The sequence below is a fragment of the Mesoplodon mirus genome (genome assembly GCF_964341445.2).
Source record: "Mesoplodon mirus genome assembly, chromosome: X".
Taxonomy (NCBI): Eukaryota; Metazoa; Chordata; class Mammalia; order Artiodactyla; family Ziphiidae; genus Mesoplodon; species Mesoplodon mirus.
In genome coordinates this window covers 36,052,336-36,078,263 of record NC_138981.1, presented here as the reverse complement: position 1 = coordinate 36,078,263, position 25,928 = coordinate 36,052,336, and the positions used below count along the sequence as shown (strand labels likewise).

General features: G+C 40.3%; 1 protein-coding gene and 1 long non-coding RNA gene across 2 annotated transcripts in view; one reads left to right on the top strand and one right to left on the bottom strand.

Annotated features, from left to right (window-relative positions):
* LOC309796877 overlaps nt 1-25,928 on the top strand; it is a 175,120-nt gene that overhangs the window by 121,506 nt on the left and 27,686 nt on the right. The window lies entirely within an intron of this gene.
* The window catches only part of OTC (ornithine transcarbamylase), a 65,452-nt gene continuing 40,349 nt past the window's right edge, over nt 826-25,928 (bottom strand). Inside the window, exons 5-10 of the mRNA XM_082610286.1 lie at nt 24,610-24,763; nt 22,437-22,559; nt 16,655-16,708; nt 16,425-16,574; nt 14,647-14,784; nt 826-1,831 (exon numbers count right to left, since the gene is read on the bottom strand). Of these exons, the coding sequence (XP_082466412.1) occupies nt 1,772-1,831; nt 14,647-14,784; nt 16,425-16,574; nt 16,655-16,708; nt 22,437-22,559; nt 24,610-24,763 (679 nt within the window). The 3' untranslated portion in view covers nt 826-1,771. The remainder of the gene's footprint in view (nt 1,832-14,646; nt 14,785-16,424; nt 16,575-16,654; nt 16,709-22,436; nt 22,560-24,609; nt 24,764-25,928) is intronic.

Genomic DNA, 25,928 nt, shown 5'->3' with positions numbered 1-25,928 from the left:
GGAAAGGGTAAAAAGAAACAGGAGATAACATAGCTTTGGAAAAAGTAATATCAATACTAAATCTTCCTTCCCTGTTTTCTTTATTCCTGACAATATAAATAATGTCTTCTTAAGATGAAAAGTTAAGAAAGCAAATAAATTCCTACAGGCTTAGGTTGAGAACAGTGTTAATTTGTGTGTTCATAAAAAAGAAAGCTCTGGGGCGTTTTGAGGTAAGGTGACTACATTTTGGCAAGAAAATAATACAAGTTCTTTCTGATTGAGGGAAGAAGATTATACCTTCTATTTGGTTCAGAGAATAGCCAGTAAAGAGATGAGAGCTCATTACCATAGGAGACTATTTAGAAAGTGGAGTGATACTCAGTATTATGTCCTTTGTGTGTAGACACATGGCACCTTCTAGTTAAATTGTTCTTATACCCTCTGCTGAAAGAAGATAGTTCAGGAAACTCCACTCTTTCTTTCTTAAGTGCTCCCAATAAATTACCATAAACATGAAAGTCACCTTTGATATTTACTAGAAAAATTGATTTTTTTCCTGTAATATTATGAGCCTTCCCCCATCTCCCTACTAAATATGTTTTATTGCATCTTCATTGCACATCTGATTTGTAATTCATCTCATACTCCCTCATTTAAGTCATAGCTATCTGCTGAAGAATATCAGTCAGTCAGCCTGGAAACATTCTTCCAATAGTAGAAATGGAATATAAAGGTAATTACTTTTCTTGTCCTCTGTAAAATATGTTACATTTTTAAAGTTTCAGGTATTTAACATTTGAACTAAAGATTTCAAATTATATCATAATAATTCAACAATACACATTGTGTTCACCCACAAGAGACATCTAGCTTTAATTACATAATAATCCAGTAATGAAAATTTTTATTATCTTGAAGAAAAATTAGAGGAAAAAAATGGACTAAAATGTAGCAAGTAGTAGATTTATGGAACTACCCAGTGTGTGGTGTGATTAGATGCATGACGAGCACAAACATGAAAAAATTAAATTGGTCCTGCTGGAGAATTTGAACCTACAAAAATGTCACTAGTGGATGTTATATTCCTAGCTAGGTATTCATGGTTTTACCACTTGTTCCCAAAGGCTTCTGTAGGCTTGTAACATTAAGTATTTATTATAGAAAAGAGATGTGTGCTCTTGAAGGACCCTCCTTCCACAAATGACTAGAAAAAACTCCAGAGTTTGGACATAATTATAGCTGTTTTTCTAAGAATTTCATCATTTGCCTCCATAAGTGAATGTCTGTCTACCTCATTTGCCTGAAAATTGTATTACATAAGCAAGATGGATCATCTGGCTCCCTTGTTGGTCCTAGGGGATATAAGCACAGCCCACATATCTACCAGCAGCTGACTGTCTGGTAAATGTTTACTTATAAATTAGTGTGGGTGATAATTTATTAAGGTAATAAGCATAGATTACATTTAATGGCTTAGGCATTATGTGTTATGAACACAGTATTTTATGTTTAGTTGAAGCAAATGTATATGATTATGAATATGGTACCCAAATGTAACTCAGAAATTGTGAATTAGAAAGTTTAAACGAAGTTAAGCCACGTGTTACAGTGCATCAGCACTTAAATTAAGGGCTTCAGGAAGGTTTCACAATGGCAAAGCAATACATCATTCACCTATATACCCTGTATCAAGATTTGTTTATTTCTTAGATTCTCTTCTCCTTCCCTCATAAACTGACTCATTCTGTTACTGAAGAACATGGTTTCTCTCTTGAGAAGCATCACGGCATTAAAACTTTGGCTTCTGGAGCTGAGGCGAGTAATCTGTCATCAGGGACACCATGACAGCCTGGGATGACACACAGAGAAAGAGGAAGAAAGAAATGGGTAAACATTAGCAAGAGACTGTTTAGAGACCTACGGAAGAGGGTCCAGGTTGCAGCTTTGAAGGCCTATGGTTGAAATGTGTTTTCCCGAGGAAATGATAAGGGGACGGTTCTGAACTAATATTTATTTTTATTTGGATAAAGGGAGGTCAGGAGGGATCAGGGTGACCCAAATACATACACAAACACCATGCTTATTTAGGCCTCATTCCAGGACTAGTGGGGGAGAGAGCTGAAGTGAGATTCCAAGGTGGTAGCCATGACTGGATTTTCTAGTCATAAGTGAAACCTAGGTATTGGCTGGTTTTAGAGAAATAGAACCCCTCCCATCCTTGTGTTTACACTGTGGTTTGGCTACTTGTAACCTAGAGGAGTTTAGAATAAATCAGATGTAGAGTAGTTAAGGTAAATCATTTAGGTTAATGAATAATGTCTTTCCGAATCTGGGTCCTCATGAAAGAGTATTTATAACCAAGAGTACAGCTTCCCATTAGGCTGCCAGCTACAAAAATGGGAATTTTCACCTTTACTCTTCCCAACTTCCACAATAATGACAATAGTAATAAGATCAGAAACAGTGATGACAAATGTTGATTGAGTGCTTACTATGTACCAGACTGCCTTATCATGTGTTAGTCGGTTAAGAAGTATTTGCCAGGCACTGTGCTAGGTGCTACAGTGAGGTAGAGAGAACTGTTTGTCCATTATCTCATGTAACGCAACAACCTTCTAAGGCAGCTTGTGTTATTATCACTTATAGATGAGAAACTCAATCCTGGAAACAACACAGAGTACAGAATTGGGTTTGGACCCAGGTTTCTCTGACTCCACTCTGAAGAGGTAGTTTTAATGCCTTTCAGGTACTTGCTCTTGCTCTTTTTTTTTTTTTTTTTTGCGGTACGCGGGCCTCTCACTGTTGTGGCCTCTCCCGTTGTGGAGCACAGGCTCCGGATGCGCAGGCTCAGCGGCCATGGCTCACGGGCCCAGCCGCTCCGCGGCATGTGGGATCTTCCCGGACTGGGGCACAAACCCATGTCCCCTGCATCGGCAGGCGGACTCTCAACCACTGTGCCACCAGGGAAGCCCGCTCTTGATTTTTGACCAAGCAAGAGCAGGTCTTGTCTTTCAAATGTGCCCATTGAAAGTATTTATTGAAGAGTTACCATGTGCTGGGCCCTGTGCTGACTGCTTTATGTGCATCGTACTATTTATTATCCATTCCTACTATGTGAGGTAGGAAGAGATATAAAATACAGATGAGGAAACTGAAGCATAGGTATTTTCCTGAGTGGTGGTAGTAAGGGGTGGATCTGGACTCGCCTGTCCTGGACCTTGACCACCATTTTCATATGAATAAACTGGGCTTAGAGGAGTTATGGTACTTTCCCAAGATCACGCAGACAGCCAGAATATTAACCTGATTTCCAAAGCCTATGTTCTAGAACCAACCAGTATTCTGTATTGCCTGCAGGCTACAAAAATGTGTTGAGCACATATTTAGGGTATTTGTCAGGTACCCTTCTAGGTATAATGAAGGACATTACAGACAAGATCAATGCTCTTATGAAGGAGTTTTCATTATAAGGAGGGGACAGGCAAGAAACAAAAAAGAAAATATCAAGGAGTGATAAATGTCATTAGAAAATAAAAAACAGGATAAAGGAGGCTGGGAAACCATTTAAGAGAAGGTGGCCAGGGAAGATCTTGTTAAAGAATGACATTTAAGTTGAGATCTGAATGACAAGGAGAAAATACAAAGGTCAAACACTGGGATAAGAACATGTTCCAGGAAGATGGCGGAAGAGTAAGACGCGGAGATCACCTTCCTCCCCACGGATACACCAGAAATACAGCTACACGTGGAACAACTCCTACAGAACACCTACTGAACACTGGCAGAAGACCCCAGACCTCCCAAAAGGCAAGAAACTCCCCACATACCTGGGTAGGGCAAAGCGGAGAGATCCCCACACAGAGGATCAGTGCCGAGCGGCACTCAGCAGCCCGAGAGGCTTGTCTGCTCGCCCGCCGGGGCGCGCAGCGCTGGAAGCTGAGGCTCGGGCTTCGGTCAGAGCGCAGGGAGAGGACTGGGGCTGGCCGCGAGAACTCAGCCTGAAGGGGGCTAATGTGCCACAGCTAGCCGGGAGGGAGTCCGGGAAAACTCTGGAGCTGCCGAAGAGGCAAGAGACTTTTTCTTCCCTCTTGGTTTCCTGGTGCGCGAGGAGAGGGGATTAAGAGCGCTGCTTAAAAGGGCTCCGCAGACGGGCGCGAGTCGCGACTGAAAGCGCGGAGCCCAGAGACGGGCGTGGGACGCTGGGGCTGCTGCTGCCACCGCCAAGAAGCCTGTGTGCGACCGCAGGTCACTGCCCACACCGCCCTTCCGGGAGCCTGTGCAGCCCGCCACTGCCGGGGTCCCGGGATCCAGGGGCGGCTTCCCTGGGAGAACGCACGGCGCGCCTCGGGCTGGTGCAACGTCACGCCGACCTTTGCCGCTGCAGGCTCGCCCCGCACTCCATGCCCCTCCCTCCCGCCCGGCCTGAGTGAGCCAGAGTCCCCGAAGAGGCTGCTCCTTTAACCCTGTCCTGCCTGAGCGAAGAACAGACGCCCTCCGGCGACCTACACGCAGAGGCGGGGCCAAATCCAAAGCTGAGACCCAGGAGCTGTGAGAACAAAGAAGAGAAAGGGAAACCTCTCCCAGCAGCCTCAGAAGCAGCGGATTAAAGCTCCACAATCAACTTGATGTACCCTGCATCTGTGGAATACATGAATAGACAACACATCATCCCAAATTGAGGAGCCAGGAGTCAGTGCTGTGCCTCTGAGGTGGGAGAGCCAACTTCAGGACACTGGTCCACAAGAGACCTCCCAGCTCCACATAATATCAAACGGCAAAAATCTTCCAGAGATCTCCATCTCAACACCAGCACCCAGCTTCACTCAACGACCAGCAGGCTACAGTGCTGGACACCCTAAGCCAAACAACTAGCAAGACAGGAACACAACGCCACCCATTAGCAGAGAGGTGGCCTAAACTCATAAAAAGTCTGCAGACACCCCAAAACACACCACCAGACGTGGACCTGCCCACCAGAAAGACAAGATCCAGCCTCATCCACCAGAACACAGGCACTAGTCCCCTCCACCAGGAAGCCTACACAACCCACTAAACCAACCTTAGCCACTGGGGTCAGACACCAAAAACAACAGGAACTTTGAACCTGCAGCCTGCAAAAAGGAGACCCCAAACACAGTAACATAAGCAAAATGAGAAGACAGAAAAACACACAGCAGGAGAAGGAGCAAGATAAAAACCCACCAGATCTAACAAATGAAGAGGTAATAGGCAGTCTACCTGAAAAAGAATTCAGAATAATGATGGTAAAGATGATCCAAGATTCTATTTCCCAGATCCAAAATCTTGGAAATAGAATAGACAAAATGCAAGAAACAGTTAACAAGGACCTAGAAGAACTAAAGATGAATCAAGCATCGATTAAAAACACAATACATGAAATAAAAAATACTCTAGATGGGATCAATAGTAGAATAACTGAGGCAGAAGAACGGATAAGTGAGGTGGAAGATAAAATAGTGGAAATAACTGCTGCAGAGCAAAATAAAGAAAAAAGAATGAAACGAACAGAGGACAGTCTCAGAGACCTCTGGGACAACATTAAACGCACCAACATTCGAATTATAGGGGTTCCAGAAGAAGAAGAGAAAAAGAAAGGGACTGAGAAAATATTTGAAGAGATTATAGTTGAAAACTTCCCTAATATGGGAAAGGAAATAGTTAATCAAGTCCAGGAGGCACAGAGAGTCCCATACAGAATAAATCCAAGGAGAAATACGCCAAGACACATATTAATCAAACTGTCAAAAATTAAACACAAAGAAATCATATTAAAAGCAGCAAGGCAAAAACAACAAATAACACACAAGGGAATCCCCATCAGGATAACAGCTGATCTCTCAGCAGAAACTCTACAAGCCAGAAGGGAGTGGCAGGACATAATTAAAGTGATGAAGGAGAAAAACCTGCAACCAAGATTACTCTACCCAGCAAGGATCTCATTCAGATTTGATGGAGAAATTAAAACGTTTACAGACAAGCAAAAGCTGAGAGAATTCAGCACCACCAAACCAGCTTTACAACAAATGCTAAAGGAACTTCTCTAGGCAAGAAACACAACAGAAGGAAAAGACCTACAATAATGAACCCAAAACAATTAAGAAAATGGGAACAGGAACATACATATCAATAATTACCTTAAATGTAAATGGACTAAATGCTCCCACCAAAAGACACAGATTGGCTGAATGGATACAAAAACAAGACCCATATATATGCTGTCTACAAGAGACCCACTTCAGACCTAGAGACACATACAGACTGAAAGTAAGGGGATGGAAAAAGATATTCCATGCAAATGGAAACCAAAAGAAAGCTGGAGTAGCAATTCTCATATCAGACAAAATAGACTTTAAAATAAAGACTACTAGAAGAGACAAAGAAGGACACTACCTAATGATCAAGGGATCGATCCAAGAAGAAGATATAACAATTGTAAATATTTATGCACCCAACATAGGAGCACCTCAATACATAAGGCAAATACTAACAGCCATAAAAGGAGAAATCGACAGTAACACACTCATAGTAGGGGACTTTAACACCCCACTTTCACCAATGGACAGATCATCCAAAATGAAAATAAATAAGGAAACACAAGCTTTAAATGATACATTAAACAAGATGGACTTAATTGATATTTATAGGACATTCCATCCAAAAACAACAGAATACACATTTTTCTCAAGTGCTCATGGAACATTCTCCAGGATAGATCATATCTTGGGTCACAAATCAAGCCTTGGTAAATTTAAGAAAATTGAAATTGTATCAAGTATCTTTTCCGACCACAATGCTATGAGACTAGATATCAATTACAGGAAAAGATCTGTAAAAAATACAAACACATGGAGGCTAAACAATACACTACTTAATAACGAAGTGATCACTGAAGAAATCAAAGAGGAAATTAAAAAATACCTAGAAACAAATGACAATGGAGACACGACGACCCAAAACCTATGGGATGCAGCAAAAGCAGTTCTAAGAGGGAAGTTTATAGCAATACAATCCCACCTTAAGAAACAGGAAACATCTCGAATAAACAACCTAACCTTGCACCTAAAGCAATTAGAGAAAGAAGAACAAAAACATCCCAAAGTTAGCAGAAGGAAAGAAATCATAAAAATCAGATCAGAAATAAATGAAAAAGAAATGAAGGAAACGATAGCAAAGATCAATAAAACTAAAAGCTGGTTCTTTGAGAAGATAAACAAAATTGATAAACCATTAGCCAGACTCATCAAGAAAAAAAGGGAGAAGACTCAAATCAATAGAATTAGAAATGAAAAAGGAGAAGTAACAACTGACACTGCAGAAATACAAAGGATCATGAGAGATTACTATAAGCAACTCTATGCCAATAAAATGGACAACCTGGAAGAAATGGACAAATTCTTAGAAATGCACAACCTGCCAAGACTGAATCAGGAAGAAATAGAAAATATGAACAGACCAATCACAAGCACTGAAATTGAAACTGTGATAAAAAATCTTCCAACAAACAAAAGCCCAGGACCAGATGGCTTCACAGGCGAATTCTATCAAGCATTTAGAGAAGAGCTAACACCTATCCTTCTCAAACTCTTCCAAAATATAGCAGAGGGAGGAACACTCCCAAACTCATTCTACGAGGCCACCATCACCTTGATACCAAAACCAGACAAGGATGTCACAAAGAAAGAAAACTACAGGCCAATATCACTGATGAACATAGATGCAAAAATCCTCAACAAACTACTAGCAAACAGAATCCAACAGCACATTAAAAGGATCATACACCATGATCAAGTGGGGTTTATTCCAGGAATGCAAGGATTCTTCAATATACGCAAATCAATCAACGTGATACACCATATTAACAAATTGAAGGAGAAAAACCATATGATCATCTCAATAGATGCAGAGAAAGCTTTCGACAAAATTCAACACCCATTTATGATAAAAACCCTGCAGAAAGTAGGCATAGAGGGAACTTTCCTCAACATAATAAAGGCCATATATGACAAACCCACGGCCAGCATCGTCCTCAATGGTGAAAAACTGAAACCATTTCCACTAAGATCAGGAACAAGACAAGGTTGCCCACTCTCACCACTCTTATTCAACCTAGTTTTGGAAGTTTTAGCCACAGCAATCAGAGAAGAAAAGGAAATAAAAGGAATCCAAATCGGAAAAGAAGAAGTAAAGCTGTCACTGTTTGCAGATGACATGATACTATACATAGAGAATCCTAAAGATGCTACCAGAAAACTACTAGAGCTAATCAATGAATTTGGTCAAGTTGCAGGATACAAAATTAATGCACAGAAATCTCTGGCATTCCTATATACTAATGATGAAAAATCTGAAAGTGAAATCAAGGAAACACTCCCATTTACCATTGCAACAAAAAGAATAAAATATCTAGGAATAAACCTACCTAAGGAGACAAAAGACCTGTATGCAGAAAATTATAAGACACTGATGAAAGAAATTAAAGATGATACAAATAGATGGAGAGATGTACCATGTTCTTGGATTGGAAGAATCAACATTGTGAAAATGACTCTACTACCCAAAGCAATCTACAGATTCAATGCAATCCCTATCAAACTACCACTGGCATTTTTCACAGAACTAGAACAAAAAATTTCACAATTTGTATGGAAACACAAAAGACCCCGAATAGCCAAAGCAATCTTGAGAACGAAAAATGGAGCTGGAGGAATCAGGCTCCCTGACTTCAGACTATACTACAAAGCTACAGTAATCAAGACAGTATGGTACTGGCACAAAAACAGAAAGATAGATCAATGGAAGAGGATAGAAAGCCCAGAGATAAACCCACGGACATATGGTCACCTTATCTTTGATAAAGGAGGCAGGAATGTACAGTGGAGAAAGGACAGTCTCTTCAATAAGTGGTGTTGGGAAAACTGGACAGGTACATGTAAAAGTATGAGATTAGATCACTCCCTAACACCATACACAAAAATAAGCTCAAAATGGATTAAAGACCTAAATGTAAGGCCAGACACTATCAAACTCTTAGAGGAAAACATAGGCAGAACACTCTATGACATAAATCACAGCAAGATCCTTTTTGACCCACCTCCTAGAGAAATGGAAATAAAGACAAAAATAAACACATGGGACCTAATGAAACTTCAAAGCTTTTGCACAGCAAAGGAAACCATAAACAAGACCAAAAGACAACCCTCAGAATGGGAGAAAATATTTGCAAATGAAGCAACTGACAAAGGATTAATCTCCAAAATTTATAAGCAGCTCATGCAGCTCAATAACAAAAAAACAAACAACCCAATCCAAAAATGGGCAGAAGACCTAAATAGACATTTCTCCACAGAAGATATACAGACTGCCAACAAACACATGAAAGGATGCTCAACATCTTTACTCATTAGAGAAATGCAAATCAAAACTACAATGAGATATCATCTCACACCAGTCAGAATGGCCATCATCAAAAAATCTAGAAACAATAAATGCTGGAGAGGGTGTGGAAAAAAGGGAACACTCTTGCACTGCTGGTGGGAATGTGAATTGGTACAGCCGCTATGGAGAACGGTATGGAGGTTCCTTAAAAAACTACAAATAGAACTACCATATGACCCAGCAATCCCACTACTGGGCATATACCCCGAGAAAACCATAATTCAAAAAGAGACATGTACCAAAATGTTCATAGCAGCCCTATTTACAATAGCCCGGAGATGGAAACAACCTAAGTGTCCATCATCGGATGAATGGATAAAGAAGATGTGGCACATATATACAATGGAATATTACTCAGCCATAAAAAGAAATGAAATTGAGCTATTTGTAATGAGGTGGATAGACCTAGAGTCTGTCATACAGAGTGAAGTAAGTCAGAAAGAGAAAGACAAATACTGTATGCTAACACATATATATGGAATTTAAGAAAAAAAAATGTCATGAAGAACCTAGGGGTAAAACAGGAATAAAGACACAGACCTACTAGAGAATGGACTTGAGGATATGGGGAGGGGGAAGGGTAAGCTGTGACAAAGTGAAAGAGCGGCATGGACATATATACACTACCAAACGTAAGATAGATAGCTAGTGGGAAGCAGCCGCAGAGCACAGGGAGATCAGCTCGGTGCTTTGTGACCGCCTGGAGGGGTGGGATAGGGAGGGTGGGAGGGAGACGCAAAAGGGAGGGGATATGGAAACATATGTATATGTATAACTGATTAAATTTGTTATAAGGCAAAAAAAAAAAAAAAAAAAAAAAAAGAACATGTTCCAGGAAAATATTTTAATCTTTTTTATGGGTTCCTGGGATCACATCTCAGGTTTGGTTTGGTTTGGTTTTTAATGGTCACTGCATATGTCAAATTTATTTTCAAATATTAAATCTTAGAAAGTCAGTTAGGAATGGAGTTGCCAGATTTAGTTAGACACATACATACATATATACATACATAAATAAATAAATAGGCATTTCAGATAAACAACAATTTTTCTTAAACTATAAATATGTTCCAAATATTGCATGGGACACATCTATACTAAACAATTATTTATTGTTTATTTGAAACTCCAATTTAGCTGGGTATCCTGTATTTTATCTGGCACCCCTAACTTGGAGAGAAGAGACAATAAAATACTATGAACTACGTTCGCAATAGTGTTGTGTATCTAAGGGTCATCACGATAGCAGTGCTTTGAAGTGGAAGATTTTTTGCAGGATCCCTTTAGGTTACTTCAGCTCCACAGTAAAATTTGTAGGCAGAGGAAGAAACCCGACTCTTGATGAGTCCTACAGCCTTAGTAATTATTGAAAAATACAAAATACAAAAGGTAGCTTTGTGGGAAGGAGAGGGTGCAGGTCCGTGTGTGTGTGTATATGTGTGCATGTGTGTGTGTGTGTGTGTGTGTGTGTGTGTGTGTGTGTTTTAAACAAAGAGATCAAAAGGCCTGTGCCCTATGGAGAGAATGATGTGATTACTGGAGTGTTCTGAACAGCACTGCTGGAAATCACCCAGCATGAAGGCCTTAAAAAGCTACTGTGAGTGGGCTTCCCTGGTGGCGCAGTGGTTGAGAGTCCGCCTGCCGATGCAGGGGACACGGGTTCGTGCCCCGGTCCGGGAGGATCCCATATGCCGCAGAGCGGCTGGGCCCGTGAGCCATGGCCGCTGAGCCTGTGTGTCCGGAGCCTGTGCTCCGCACTGGGAGAGGCCACAACAGTGAGAGGCCCAACTACCGCAAAAAAAAAAAAAAAAAAAGCTACCGTGAGTGCTCAAAGAGTACACTTTTGCTTTAAAAATGTTACATGCTTTTAGAACAAGCCCTTCACCTTATTTAGTTATTACATTAGTCATTATGGGCACCTCAGAACTTGAGGGTAGATTGTATCTTTCCTTCCTTCTTCTATCCTGATTGTAAATGAAATTGTGTGTGGAAATCATTCTCTAGACAGTAGTGCTATCCAATAGGACTTTCTGCTATGATGGAAATGTTCTATGTCTGTGCTGTCCAATACAAATAGTGTAGCCACCAGCCATATGTGGCTTTTGAGCACTTAAAATGTGGTTAGTATGTCTGAGGAATTGAATCTTATATTTTATTATCTTTTAATTAGCTTAAGTCTAAATATAGGGACTACCCTGGCGGTCCAGTGGTTAAGACTCCACGCTTCCACTGCAGGGGGCGCCGGTTCTATCCCTGTTCAGGGAACCAAGACCACACATGCTGCACGGCACAGCCAAAAAAAAAAAAAAAAAGTTAAAGAGCCACATGCACCTAGTGGCTACTGTATTGGATAGGGAAATTCTAGAGGAAAACAAGTATTGTGCCTTTAGAACATCCCAGAAGACTCTATCACAGCAATGCTGAGCCTAAATGCCATTCTAAATAAGCTGTCTAAGAATAATTTCTTTGCCTATGAAATAGGAATTTAGACAATCTCTAAGGTCTCATCCCTCTTGAAAATGCCATGCTTCTATGAATTGTACAGGCTATGTGGGGACTGCACAGTATTCATTTTTTTATCTCCAGTGCCTGCCAGAGGGCCTGGCACACAGTAGATGCTCAGTATATGATTGCTGAAATGAACTTAATTCAATGGGACTGCCAACTCATCTGGCTCAGAGACATAAAGAGGACAGCATGTGTGTCACCAACCCCCTTCCAGAATCCATGTCAGGTCTCACTAGTCAATTATGCCACTCTTTCCTTCCAAGACCACAGGCAGGCTTAGAACCTTCTGAACATAGGACTCTAAGTAGCCTGTTAATGAGATTGAGGACCTAAGATTAAAAATCATTTGCCATCTATATGGCTTGATCTGCTTATTTCATATGCGAGGAAACTGGGACCCAGAGAGGTAACACTTATCCAATATGACACAGCTGACAGTTGTGACATCAAAGACAGTTATAGAATTCAAGTCTCCTCACTCCCAGTCGAGTATTCTTTCTATTTTAGATTCTCTGCTTTCATTTTAATATGACCATGCCTCTTGTTTTCTTTAAAATATATTTTCCCATTAGGGAAAGGAAGATGGGAGATGGAGAGATGGTGGTAGGACTTAGATGGTGGAAAATGGGTGGCCATAAGATTTCACTGTGTATATGTATAATATATACACCCTTGTAAACATTTCAATTATGTGAATGCATTAAGTACTTAATTTTTAAAGTAAATTCAATTTAAAGATGTGCATAATAAGCTCTTTAAATATTCAGATGTGCAGAGACTCTTCATAAATGATATTTTAGAAAGCTTACTTTTAGTTTCCCCCTCTGAATTTCAACAAAGGACCTATTTTAACAGATTTGGGTTGAAAAAAATTTATCTTTGTAACTTCAGTCATCTTCTGATAAAGAATAGAGCCTGAGGCAAATTCTTTGCTATGTTTCTTCCTGAGGTATCTGGTTGGAGAGGTCACATTTCCTTTTTCGTCATCTGGATCTTTGCTTCTCAAAATGTGGTCCACAGGACAGCAGCATCTGCATTACCTGTTTGCTTGTTAGAAATGCTGAATCTTGGACCCCATCTCAGAACAATTCCAAATCTGCACTTTAACAAGATCCCTAGGTGATTCAAATGGACATTAAAGCTTCAGAGGCACCGGTCTAAATGACATGACAATTGCCATTTTGGCCAAAGTTAGTGTCCTGAGGTGGCAAGCTGGAAGGTACAGTAAAAAAAAAAAAAAAAAAAAAATCATCCCTCTTGTTAGATATGACAAATTTAGGCCTGATACACAACTTTTCATTGCAAAGGGAGTCATGATTGTCTTCCAGTCAGCTATAGTAAGAGCTCAAATCTCCGCTGGTCACTGCATTAGATCAACAATGAAGATGATAATGGTGATGATAATTATAATAACAATATTTACAGTGCGTTAGATAACATACTAAATGTTTTACATGCATTATTTAATGCTCACAATAACCCTATCTATATCCATTTATAGATTACATAAATAATTAGCAGATAGTCCTTTCCAGCTTGTTTTTATCAACTCCGTATACTGAGAGCTATAAACTGCATTTCCCAGACTCCCTTGTAGCTGGGGTGCAGGCATGCCACTCAGCTGCATCTTGCAGCCATAAGTGAACAACATGCAGTGGAAGCCATCTCTGGGAGATTGGATCTTCTGGTTCATATGCAGGTGGGGGAAACTATAATGGACTATCTGGCATTTTGTTTCCAGGGCATTAGGTACCAGGCTATGGGTGGCTGTGTCAGTGGTGTTTTGGTTACAGAAGAACCACAGTGTTGCTGGGCAATTTTCCTGCCTGTGTTGTTTCTGAATATGTGGTATACAAGAATGATTCGCTACACCCTCTTTCTCCAGAGATTCTGAGAGGTGCCTAATGTCTTTTAACAAATTCCTTTTTATTTCTCTACCTGAAGGGGACTCTATTGTTTGCCAGTAAGACCCTGGCTGGTATAGTAATTGAGATCAGTTAAATCGCTAAAAGATGGTGGTACTAAATTATGGCACTGGAGTATTCCATTTTCCAGAAAAGACAGTGGTGTTTGGGATATTGTAAAGCAGAGATGTGAGGTTAATATTTCCTAGAATAGTGGTGATGAAGATGAAACTAGTGGCATTTTGTTAAAGGGACTAATAATTTTTAAGATTAGTCTTGCTGCAATTTTGGAAATGTTCTATACCTAAAAACAAACGTGTCTGTGGGGCTAAAGCCAATAGAGAACCAAACAATTATCTAGGCAAGGAATGAAAGGAAGAAAGAGAGGAGAAAGGAAATAAGATTTCTTTGAATGCCCACTTTGTGCCAGGCACTGAATTTGGGGCTTCTATAAACATTAACAAGGGGATTTTTAAATTATTGTATAAGAATTATACAACTTATCATGGTTGGCAGGCAATGGTGGCTGGTGCTCACACTGATCAAGAACAGTAAGAATTTTGACTAAAATAGATATATTTCGATGGGGGTCAGTTTTACTCCATTGAAAATACACTATAAATGCTTTAAGCAATAATAATCTATTATGAACTTTCTGAAAAAAAAGTAGATGCCATCTGAGCAAGTAATGTATGTGGGTAATCCCAGCTGCTTATTATTTACCAAAAGGCATGAATGACCAAGTAGGGGGCCACACAGAGAATTCCCTATCCTCCAGTCCCCATTTCTTGCTTACCATGATTGTCCACTTTCTGTTTTCGGCCTCTGGGAACACAAGTGATCGTGGAGAATAAAACACTTCATCGTCCACTTCTTCTGGCTTTCTGGGCAAGCAGTGTAAAAATGTCCAGTCAGAAGCAGCAACTTTAGCCATCTAAAGAAGAGATGGGGTTAAGACTGTGTTTTGACTCTTATATGTGGCTATCACATTTGTCTTCTTCAGTCAGTCTCTGACTCTGACCCGGGGTCAAAGGTCAATGCAAAGGGAGAGATAAAGGGGCAGAGTGAGGGTTTAAGCTCAAGGCACCCATCGGAAATGTATATGGTACTTTCAACTTATGGAACTTTCTAGTCATTTTTTTTGATTTGGGAGATCACCACTCCAAATTAAACCACTAACTCAGTTTTCTGGTACTCTGTCTAGTGAGTTAATGGACACTTCAGTAAAGAACTCTACTAGGGTAATATGTGGCTGATAGCAAAAGTCACCAGTTATACCCCCATGTATTTTAAAGGTTGCCTTTACATGATAGTGTTATATTTTTAGCTTATCTCCAAATTATGGTCTTTGGCACTTGAAACATACTTCATTACTAATTAAAACAATTTTGAAAAAGAGCTCTGAGATAGGAGTGCATTAAACAGGATTATGGGCACTATGCACTAGGTGGTTCATTCTTCATGCAAATGTCCTAGTAATTTTAATTTTCTCTAACAGTTAATTCCTGAAAATTACATTTTGCCATCCATTTTCATCGTTCACTTACAGATTCAAAACTACATTCCCTCATAAATTATTACCTCAAAATTACTGCCTTTGTACTAAATTTTTTTTGTTTTTGTTAAAAAAACAATAGAAAATAGGCAAAGGATAATATATGAAAGAATATTATAGTTTATAGAAAAAGATATGGAAATGGCCAATAAACATGAAAAGATGTTTAACTTCATAGTAATCAGAGAAATACAAATTTTAAAAAGCATGAGATACAGATTTTTAAAAATTAAAAATGTAAATTGCAACTAAGAACGGAGAGAGTGTGGAGGGAGTATAAATTGTCAATCCTTTTTGGGTGGGCAGTTTAGCAGCATTTCTCGTATTTTCAAAAGTATATACCACTTCATCCAGAAATTCTTCTCCCTAGAAGGAGGATTCTATTCTCTAGTAATACCTGCACAAAGAAATATATATATAATGATCTTCATTGCAGCATTGTTTGTAATTGGGATAATTGGAGATAGCCTAATTTTTCAACAGGAAACATTTTAGGTAAAATATGTTCCACTCATACTTTGGAATTCTATGCAGCCATTAAAAAGAATGAAAAATATCTGAATGAATGGACAAGAAAATCTAAGATTTGTTAGGTGGAAAAAATAAGTCACAATAATATGTCTAACCTACCATTTATGATAAATCATTAGGGGTGGAGGGGTGTGTGTGTGTGTGTGTGTGTGTGTGTGTGTGTGTGTGTGTAGGACTATGTAAATACACAGAAAAGGTCTGCAAAGAGACACAAAGGGCAAAGAATTCTGATGCCTCCACCATTGTGAGAGGGTAAAGCTTGCTTCTCTCTTCTGCCTGGGTTTCAATTCCTTCATCCCAGACAAAAGTGTCTTTCCAAAGGACAGAGCTAGTCTTCAGGGGGAGAGAAATCACTGGGGGATACAGTCAGCGAGTCCTTTATAGGGAACGAAGGGAGAGTCTGTTCTCCCCAAAGTGAATGAGTTATTAGATGATTCTGGCCTTTATGAATGGAATTAATGAACCTTCAGAGAGGCATCAGTTTGTACCTTCATTGTAACCTGGTAACCCTGGAAAGCCTGGAGCCGCTTTTTCTTCTCCTCTTCTTGCCCCATACTTATCCAAGTGTCTGTAATTAATACATTGCCTCCACGAGCCGCTTCCAATGGATCGTTCATCAGTGACAGCTTGGTACCGTTCTGGCATACACGAGCAAGCCGGTTAAAGAACTTCACGGGACAGGGAAAGACAGTTACACCTTTACATATAAGGAGCATACCTCCTTGGCATACTGCTCTGCCAACTTGGTTATGCTGGGATCAGGCTCATAACCCTGCAGGGGGAAGAATGAACTGTTATTTAGGTAGTTTTCTTATAAATGCCTTCTTATACATGCATTATTTTCCTTTCAACAATATCCCTTATCTCCTTCCTGTTTTTGCTCTAAGTTGTAGCTCAACCATGTTCAGTAGAATATGATGTTGACATCTAGAATTTCAAACCTTAATGGTGCCTTGGGGAATTTAAAAAGGTAATCAGTTAACCCATTTGTCTTTTATTATCTTTGACCTCTTTCGTCATAAAGACAAATGGGGTGTGGTGCTTTCCGGCTCTTGGTAGCACCTCTTCTTGTCCTCTAATACTTTAAGAGGATTATATACATAATTCTACAACTTAATGCATTTTTGTTGCAGAGTCTCTCCACAAGCTGTTTTTTTTAATGCCTTTTTTGTTTGTTTGTTTGTCTGAAATGCTTTTTCCCATCCACGCCACGTGGATAATGCTTTCGGGTCTCAGCTCAAATGTTTCCTCCTCAGAGAAACCTTCCCTCACCCCGTGAGCTAAACACTCAGAGCCCACATGCACACATCTTACTCTTGTGCGCTCACCGGCGAGGGTTCTGTGTGCAGGGAGCTTGCTTTGAAATGGCCTTTACACAGCAGGTATACTGTTTTTGTTGAAATATATTCATTTGGGTTGGTTTGGTGAGGGCAGGGTCGGGACTTGGGTGAGGCAAGCGCTCACTGTCAGGCGTGCAAACACAAATTTTGCACCCTGGGTACCTCGCTTGCTCAGTCTGATCTGAACCCTAGGTGGGGGGTGACACTGTGGGAACAGCTAAAGTCCCCCAAGCTATTCCACACCTCACAGGTAACCCCTCTGCCTCCATCCTCACCCTCCAATCTGCTCTATATGCAGCAGAAAGAATTGTTTTCTCCGAAGCCTTCAATGTTTACTACTTGTTTCTTAAGTCGAAGCCGATTAAGAGTATCAAGGCTCCCCGCCGACATCTGCTTCTGTCTCTTTTAATTTTGCTCAACATCTTGCTGCAGGAAAACCAATCTCATTGTCATCCTTGTACACGTCTTGCCCTTTTCTGCCATCACAGCCTTTCACCCTTGCACATCTCCCCCTTTGTCCCCTTCTGGGCGTCTTCATTGGAACATGTCAGCTCCTCCTTTATCAAAACTCTAGGCCAGCCTCACCTCTGGACCCTCCACGTGGAAGGCTTGTCAGTCCAAACACCATAATTATTCTCATCATCCTCCATCCTTCTTGTTTTTCTGAATTCTTAGAATTTATTTTTGACTCGGTTTTATAAATTCTCAGTAGGACATTGAGATGGGTGCTGTGATGTGTCACCCAGATCCCCCTTCATGAATAAAAGACTTACTGTCCCAGCTGCTGTGTGTGCACCGGAAGATGGCTTTCAGTTGTCAGCCCTCTTTGGGCACTGCCTCAGCTGCACAGAAGCCGACTCACCCAGGGTCACGTACCCTTCCAAGGCCACCTGCATCCAGTGACTGATTGACAGGAGGACATAAAAACCTGACTCCATCCTCCCAACTTGGGACAGCCCTAAATGGCCATGTCAGATCTAGAATTCTCCATTAGGTCAGCTGAGGCTGCTCTTGGGCCTGCATCGTAGTTCGGTTTCTCCCTCTGCCCACCGCTGCTTCCTTCCCCTCCCTTCTCAAGGGCACGCTGTCATAAACATCCTGCACATCCTGCATGCCAAACTCTCAGAATCTGCTTCCCAGGAAACTCGACCCACAACAGGCATGTTCAGATTTATTCGTTTGAAATTGTGTTTATTTGCACATAATTATCTATAATAGTTCCTTCTCTCATTAAAAAATTCTTGAGGAAAGAAACTATCAGATGACATGATACCTGCAGACATTTTAGCAGCTTTATCATCCTCAAGTAGCCATAAATTCTGGAGCTTTGTTTACTGAGATTTGGGGAAAGTAATTAATTTAGTAAGGCTTGCTAATTTAGTAACTAATGTTGTGACCATTCATACTGGTAAACATAAATGCAGAGGCTTGGCTATTACCCCATGTACCTCCTGCCCTGAAAATTTAGCTTTCCCTTTGGAAAGCAGGTTTTATACTCCCTAAGTATAATTATTCTTAGAGAAGGAATCAATAAGCACTTAGAGAACCAACAGAGAGGTTTGGAAATTAGAAAATCACCCAACCTTGCATGCGCTGAGCCATGACTGAGAATACAAAGAGGAATTCTTTACTCACAGCTCAGCTTTCAATACTAAATCACTCATTGGCTTTTACATAAATCTTAAAACCAGACGAAGAAGGTGATTAACAGACCCAGTTCAGTCTAAATATTCACTTAGAACAATGTTAAAATCATTACCATCAATAGTTTATGGAACAATTTTACAATCAAGGACAAAATTATGTTTTCTTGAATATGTAAGTTATTCTTGGTTGAAGAATGAGGAAATAGATTAACTATGGTCTTGGAAACTTTTCAGTGCTTCTTAAGTTTACACTGTCTCCTAGCTTTATCTTTAAGGAAAATGGGTCTATTTATAAACTGATGGAACATCTTCTACACTTCAGACTTTCCAGAAGACTTTTTTAAACTGTTACTCCCACCAAAATTTAACCAGGTTTTAGTACTCTTTATCATTTAAATGAGTTTCTGCATAAGAACAATACTGAAATTACTCTGTAATATTGGGATTTTTTCCTTTGGTGTTAATAAAACATCTTTGACATGCAATAAAATGTTTAAATCATGTATTTCTCCAACAGAATAAAACCTTTCCAAAAACACCTTATAGCAGGGAACAACTATTGTTCATGTATGTTTTATCTGTAAAACCCAAATGCAGTAAGAGTTTGCATTAATATAAAGCCCTTCTTCAAGCTAGATTTGTAGTGAGAGTGTGCTAACTCTTCCCATAAAATGAGGAAGAACTACCTTATTCACACATCAGATCCGACCCTTTATTCCAGTTCATGCTGAATGAAAGAGGATTATCTGTTGTAAGGGTTAGCTCTCTGCATCCCCAAAGTTTACTATAATAGGGTGGCTTCCAATATATGCTGCTGCCTATGCCTGGCATTCCTTCTATGGCAAGTGTATTAGGTAGAATAGTGTCCTCCAAAAATTCCTTCCCCACCAGAACCTCAGAATGTGACCTTTTTTAGAAGTAGGGTTTTTGCAGATGTAATTAGTTAAAAGGAGGTCATACTGGATTAGGGTTGGCCTAAATTTAATATGACTGCTATCCTCATAAGAAGAGGAACATTTGGACAAGAAACACGGACATAAAGGGGAGAAGATGGAGGCAGAGATTGATTGGAGTGATGCCACCACAAGCCAAGGAATGCCTGGGGCGACCAGAAGTAGGAAGAGACAAAGGACGGATCCTCCCCTAGAGGCTTTGGAGGGGGTGTGGCCTTGCCAGCACCTTGACTTTGGACTTCTAGTCTCCAGAGCTGTGGGATAATACATTTCTGTTGTTTTAACCCACCCAGTTTGTAGGAATTTGTTATGGCAGTCCTGGGAAACTAAGGCAGCAGGTGCATTGACTCAAACTGGTTCAGCAAGAACACTAGAGAAAAGCGTTTTGTTTTGTCTTATTTGTTTTATTTGGTTTTGGCAGCAATGCCAGTGCTCTACCAAGATGCCCTCAGAGGACCCCGTTTTACATCTTTTGCCCCCTCTCCCCATTTCAGTGTGCTTTTAACACCTAACAGTTACAGCTCTTCTCCAGAAGATGGCCCTCTGGTCACCGACTGCTTTTCCTGCCAAACGTGCCAGGGGATTCACCACCCTACCTCCCACGCTGCCCTTGGCCAATGACTGGTTCCAAGGATAAAAGCCCATCTTCCTTGCCTTGGGTTGGGACAACTCTGGGGTATAACCTACACTCCAGAGCTCACTTGTTGGATCAGGCTGAAGCCTCCTTCTGTGGGACAGTGCCTGACATGGCACTTGGGTGACCAAATAACCCTAGCTTGCCTGGGACCCTCTCAGTTTTAGCACTGATAGTCCCATGTCCCCAGAAAGCCCTGGGTCCCTCTTAAACTCAAGAAGCAGAAGCAAGGAGGAATTTTTAGACCTCACATATTCACCTCTGAATGTCTTAGCTTATCAGAGTGAACCACAGCAGTGACTACTGAGATAACAGCAAACACATGCTCGGTCAGAAACACTGGTGGACAATTTTGTGAATCATCATCCCTTAATGAGAAGATCAGTTCTATCTTTTACTTCATTTCTGAAATGGCTTCTATTTAGGGGAGCTTTCCCTTCAAAAGACTCCTGATAGGAAATTGTAACTAATGAGAAACATAATGGTGAAAAGAATTCAGTAGAGAGGGGGTATGTAAAAGGTTCGGTGGAGATCCTTCAGGACTGATTTGTGTATGAGTCTCTTGTAGAATTAGTTTTTATCCTCTAAAAGGCCTACTTATTTTGTATGAGGCTGGGAGTATCTTTTTTTTTAATTTTATTGAAGTATAGTTGATTTACAATGTTGTGTTAATTTCAGCTGTACAGCAAAGTGACTCAGTTATACATATATATTGATACATTCTTTTTCATATTCTTTTCCCTTATAGTTTATCACAGGATACTGAATATAGTTCCCTGTGCTATAAAGTAGGACCTTGTTGTTTATCCATCCTATATATAATAGTTTGCATCTGTTAATCCCAAACTCGAGGCTGGGAGTATCTTAACATAGGGCTTCTCCTAGGGGGATCTGCACTTTTTTATTTTGGTGTATTTATTTACGGACTTAATATGTAGGTAGAACATTTACATGTTAAGAAATTCAAACCACATAAAAGGATATACTGTGGGAATAAAGTCTCCCTCCTACCTCTATCCTTGAATCTCCCAGTTTCACTTCTCACAGACAACAATTATTACCAGTTTCTCGTGTATCAAAAGGGTTACTTTGGACCTATAAAAGAAGTCACGTTTCCCATACATCCTGTGAGAGATTAATAGCAGGGTAGGAAGTAAGTGGGGGTAGCTTCACAGCCAGGACTCAGATTTAAAAGGCTGAAGGGCCCCTGGATTTGAGTTTTGAAACACTAAGCTGGTGTACATGCCATTGCTGTGTCCTTCACATTAGAGTGAATTTTTTTTTTTTTTTTTTTTTTTTTTTTTACCAAATCGTAGTACTCAAAAAAATGACAGCATCTTCCCCAATTCTTTTGGGATTTCTACGCTGTCTGGATTTCATTACTTTCTTCAGCCTTTGTGGTAGCAATATACAAGAATGCCAGTCATCATAATGGCTGGTTTCAGGGTACTCAAAGGGATAATTCAGACATGCTTTTTTTTTTTTTTTGCGGTACGCGGGCCTCTCACCGCTGTGGCCTCTCCCGCCGCAGAGCACAGGCTCCGGACGCACAGGCCCAGAGGCCATGGCTCAAGGGCCCAGCCGCTCCGCGGCATGTGGGATCTTCCCGGACCGGGGCACGAACCTGTGTCCCCTGCATCAGCAGGCGGACTCTCAACCACTGCGCCACCAGGGAAGCCCCAGACATGCTTTTAACACAGACTTACAGGGTGAAAGGCATCAGGCAAGACTATCTCTTTTTGTAGAGATGGGAAATTGGAAACTCAAGAGGCCAGGTAGCTATAATAGTAGGGCTAGTAACATAACCTAAATTTTGTGGCCTCACCTGTCCTCTCCTTGAATGGAAGAGAGGTTTGTTTTTCACTAGGTAATTGCATCTGGGAATGATTTCAAAGGGGGTTAGTTTCAAGGCAGAAAGTTTCCCTACCTTTGGAGTAGCCACCTGAAGGTGCATCCCGAATTTCGCTGCACTCATCATGATGGAGTGCAGGATGTTATTCCCATCCCCAATCCAGCTGAGGGTAAGGCCTTTCAGAGAGCCGTAGTGTTCCTGAAAGGCAAGGGATGGAGGAGATTGCATCTGGGAGGAAATCCACTTATGTGAAGCAATCATTAGGGTTAAAATAAAGGAAACAGTCTACATCTCAATTTTAAATGGTTTCTTGGAAAGAATAAGCTACTAATTTTTTTTTTTTTTGCATTATACAGAGCAATTCAATGACATGAAGGTACAATCACAAAAAAATAGCCATATGTCCTAGTATCTTTTTTTTTTTTTTTTTTTGCAGTATGTGGGCCTCTCACTGTTGTGGCCTCTCCCACTGCGGAGCACAGGCTCCGGACGCACAGGCTCAGCGGCCATGGCTCACGGGCCCAGCCACTCCGTGGCATGTGGGATCCTCCCGGACCGGGGCACGAACCCGTGTCCCCTGCATCGGCAGGCGGACTCTCAACCACTGCGCCACCAGGGAAACCCTGTCCTAATATCTTAAGCCAAGACATCATATGAACTCATATGGAGACTCATTTTCATATATTTCAAATCTGAATCTTTGTTGTATTTATTCTTTCATTCAACAAATTGAGAACCATCAATGTCCAGACACTGTCCTTGGCCCTGGAGATATAACAATGAACAAAGGAGACAAAAATCACTGCCCTTATGAATCTTACACTTGTTGGTATAAGAAAGGGGAAATACAATGCACCTAGAACAGTGTAGCATGGTAGTTGAGTAAGTTCCCATTTATATAAAGTTTAAAACCCATTAATACACTTGGTTGTTTATAGATATTGACACGTACAGTTAAAGTATAAAAACATGCTTGGAAATTATAAATACAAACACCAGGATAAATATTTCTTTGCAGGGTTGGAGGAAATGGACTTCAACTCTTATCTGTAACATTTTATTTAAAAACAACAAAAAATTCTAAAGTAAGATTTGGCAAAACTGTATAATGGGCACATGGATATTTGTTTTACTTTCCTTGAAGTGTCTGTAGGTTTCGTATATTTTATACATTTATATATTTATAAAGATAAGATTTTAAAAACAGAAAGGCTAACTAATTTGAAGATCACAGAACTACTGGTAGCTAAGCTTGGATGTAAATCCAGGTTCATCTGATTTAGATTCCATGCCCTTAATAAGCTGCTATTTATTCATTCAGCTCCTACTTTGAGAATTTCCTTTATGAAGGCATTGCACCAGGTCCTGCGGGGGACAATATGATGAATAGAACATTTCACTATCCCTGATGAATGTATAATCTAGTAATGATAAAGCCCCAAGGGGAAGCATTAAATTATCTGGTGTATATGTAAAGCCACAACTACAAACAGCCACTTGGTATCTAACATCGTTGTGTCATCCTCTCTGCATTAATCTTACCTTCATCACCAAAGGGTTTCATTTTGAGTTTAACCTCACATGTACATGTGTGTAGCTTATTCAAATGAGGAGGAAGATAGACCTACCTATCCAGTTTGCCCTGTCTCCCCAGAATAGTCCATAGACGCAGAAACCATGGTTGTTAGGATTCCCAGTGGCAAGACTGTGTAGATTGGCTGCGGCAAACCCAATGGGATGAATCTTTCAAAGTTATTCAAGTTTTTAATTTGAAGGGACATGGCTAAATTTGAGCCTCAATTCTATAAATTCTGCATGCTCTTAACTCCAGTCTTAAGCAATTTATTAAAATGATAGAAAATGGCCTCCTTCTCAGAAAGTCATTTAGTAATTGACCATTTTGAATGTTCAAAGTACACTCCACCAGTCTTCGCTGCCAAGTCACAGAGCCTGATATATATGGATTACATAACGATTTTTCTATTTTCTGTGCTCCAGCATTACCTGTTCATCCACTGTGTTAAATATGGCGCCAAAAAAAGCAAAGGTTTGAGAACAGAAGTATCTATAATCTGTTTTTAGCAATGTCCTGTCTTCCTTGGATATCTATTTGTACACATATGCTATAATTCTTTGCCAAGATATTATTTGAAAACAAAACACCAGTACCACAATTTAAATGCTTCCGTTTAGAGCTAGTTAGGAATTATTGATTTTGCTCTTGTGTGAGGCAAAGAAGTAAGCCAACCTGGAGAGTGAGGTAATCAGCCAGGATCTGGACAGGATGGTACAAATCTGACAGCCCATTGATGATTGGGATGGATGCTTCTTTAGCCAGGATGTCCAGATCTGATTGTTTATACACTCGCGCCAACACTGCATCTGTCATGCTAGACAACACACTGTGACAAACCAAGAAAAAATCATCTGAGTTGATTATGCTTAATAATTCCTTCTAAATATAGGGTCTTAGACAGTAATAAGAAATGCTAATACATTAGAATTTTTACTGTTACAACTACCTATCAACATGATGGATTTAAAAGCTAATAATAAACATGTAATCATTCCAGAAGCCAGATGTTGTTCCACTGATGTCTTAGCCAATGACCGCTGATTTTACTATTTTTTATGGAAATAAGAAACCAATTGTGAGCCTAGCAGTTGTGATAATGAATTATAATTGATATGTGGCAGTTGGTAAAGTTAAAAGAGACAAGACCAAAAACAAGATATACAGAGAAAAATTAATGAACTGGATTGCGGCATTTTGTGAGGGGGACATCACCCCACAAATATACACTTTCACTATAAAATTGAAGGTAGCAGTGTGGCAGCCAAAGAGGTGCACACAAAGGTTGTTTTGCAAGCGAGAACCTTCTGGGAGGAGTGCTATTAGCTGACAGCCCCCAGCTGCTGCACCTTTGGAGTCTGCTGCAGCATTCCTACTGAGGCCACACCCTCCCCAGGCTGTTCCCACCAAGGACGGAGCACAGGAGGGCCCCAGAGCTGGGCCATTCTGCCTGACACGGAACATCTCTGATGGGCAGCAAAGATGGATATAACTATTCTCATTTTATAGCTGAAGGACCTGAGACACAAAGAAGTTTAGTAACTTGCTCCAGATCACACAGCTAAGTAAGTTGGAGGAGCTCATATTCAAACCAAAGTCAGTTTAACTCAAAAGACCACGTTCTTACCATTACAACACATTGCCTCAAATTTGCAGATGATAAAAACCTGGAATGAGAAACTGGGATCCAGATTTTAAGCTCTCTCTATATGTCAGAGTGATGGTGGCCTCAGCTAAAGCTTCAGCCTTACAAAAATAACAGGGATGGCCTTTTGTTTAAAATCTTGGTTTCTTCTTATTTAAAGGGAAACCCCACAGAAGAGGCTTCTAACCATTTTAGTTTTAAGGAACTCTTTTTAATGGCAAAAAAAATATTGGAAAGCCTCCCATAATAGTAGTTATATTAAATATATAGAGTCATTATTATAAGGTATCCAGTTAGCCTTTGTAATTTTGGTTCTGTAACGTACTAGCTGTGTGACCTTGGACATGTT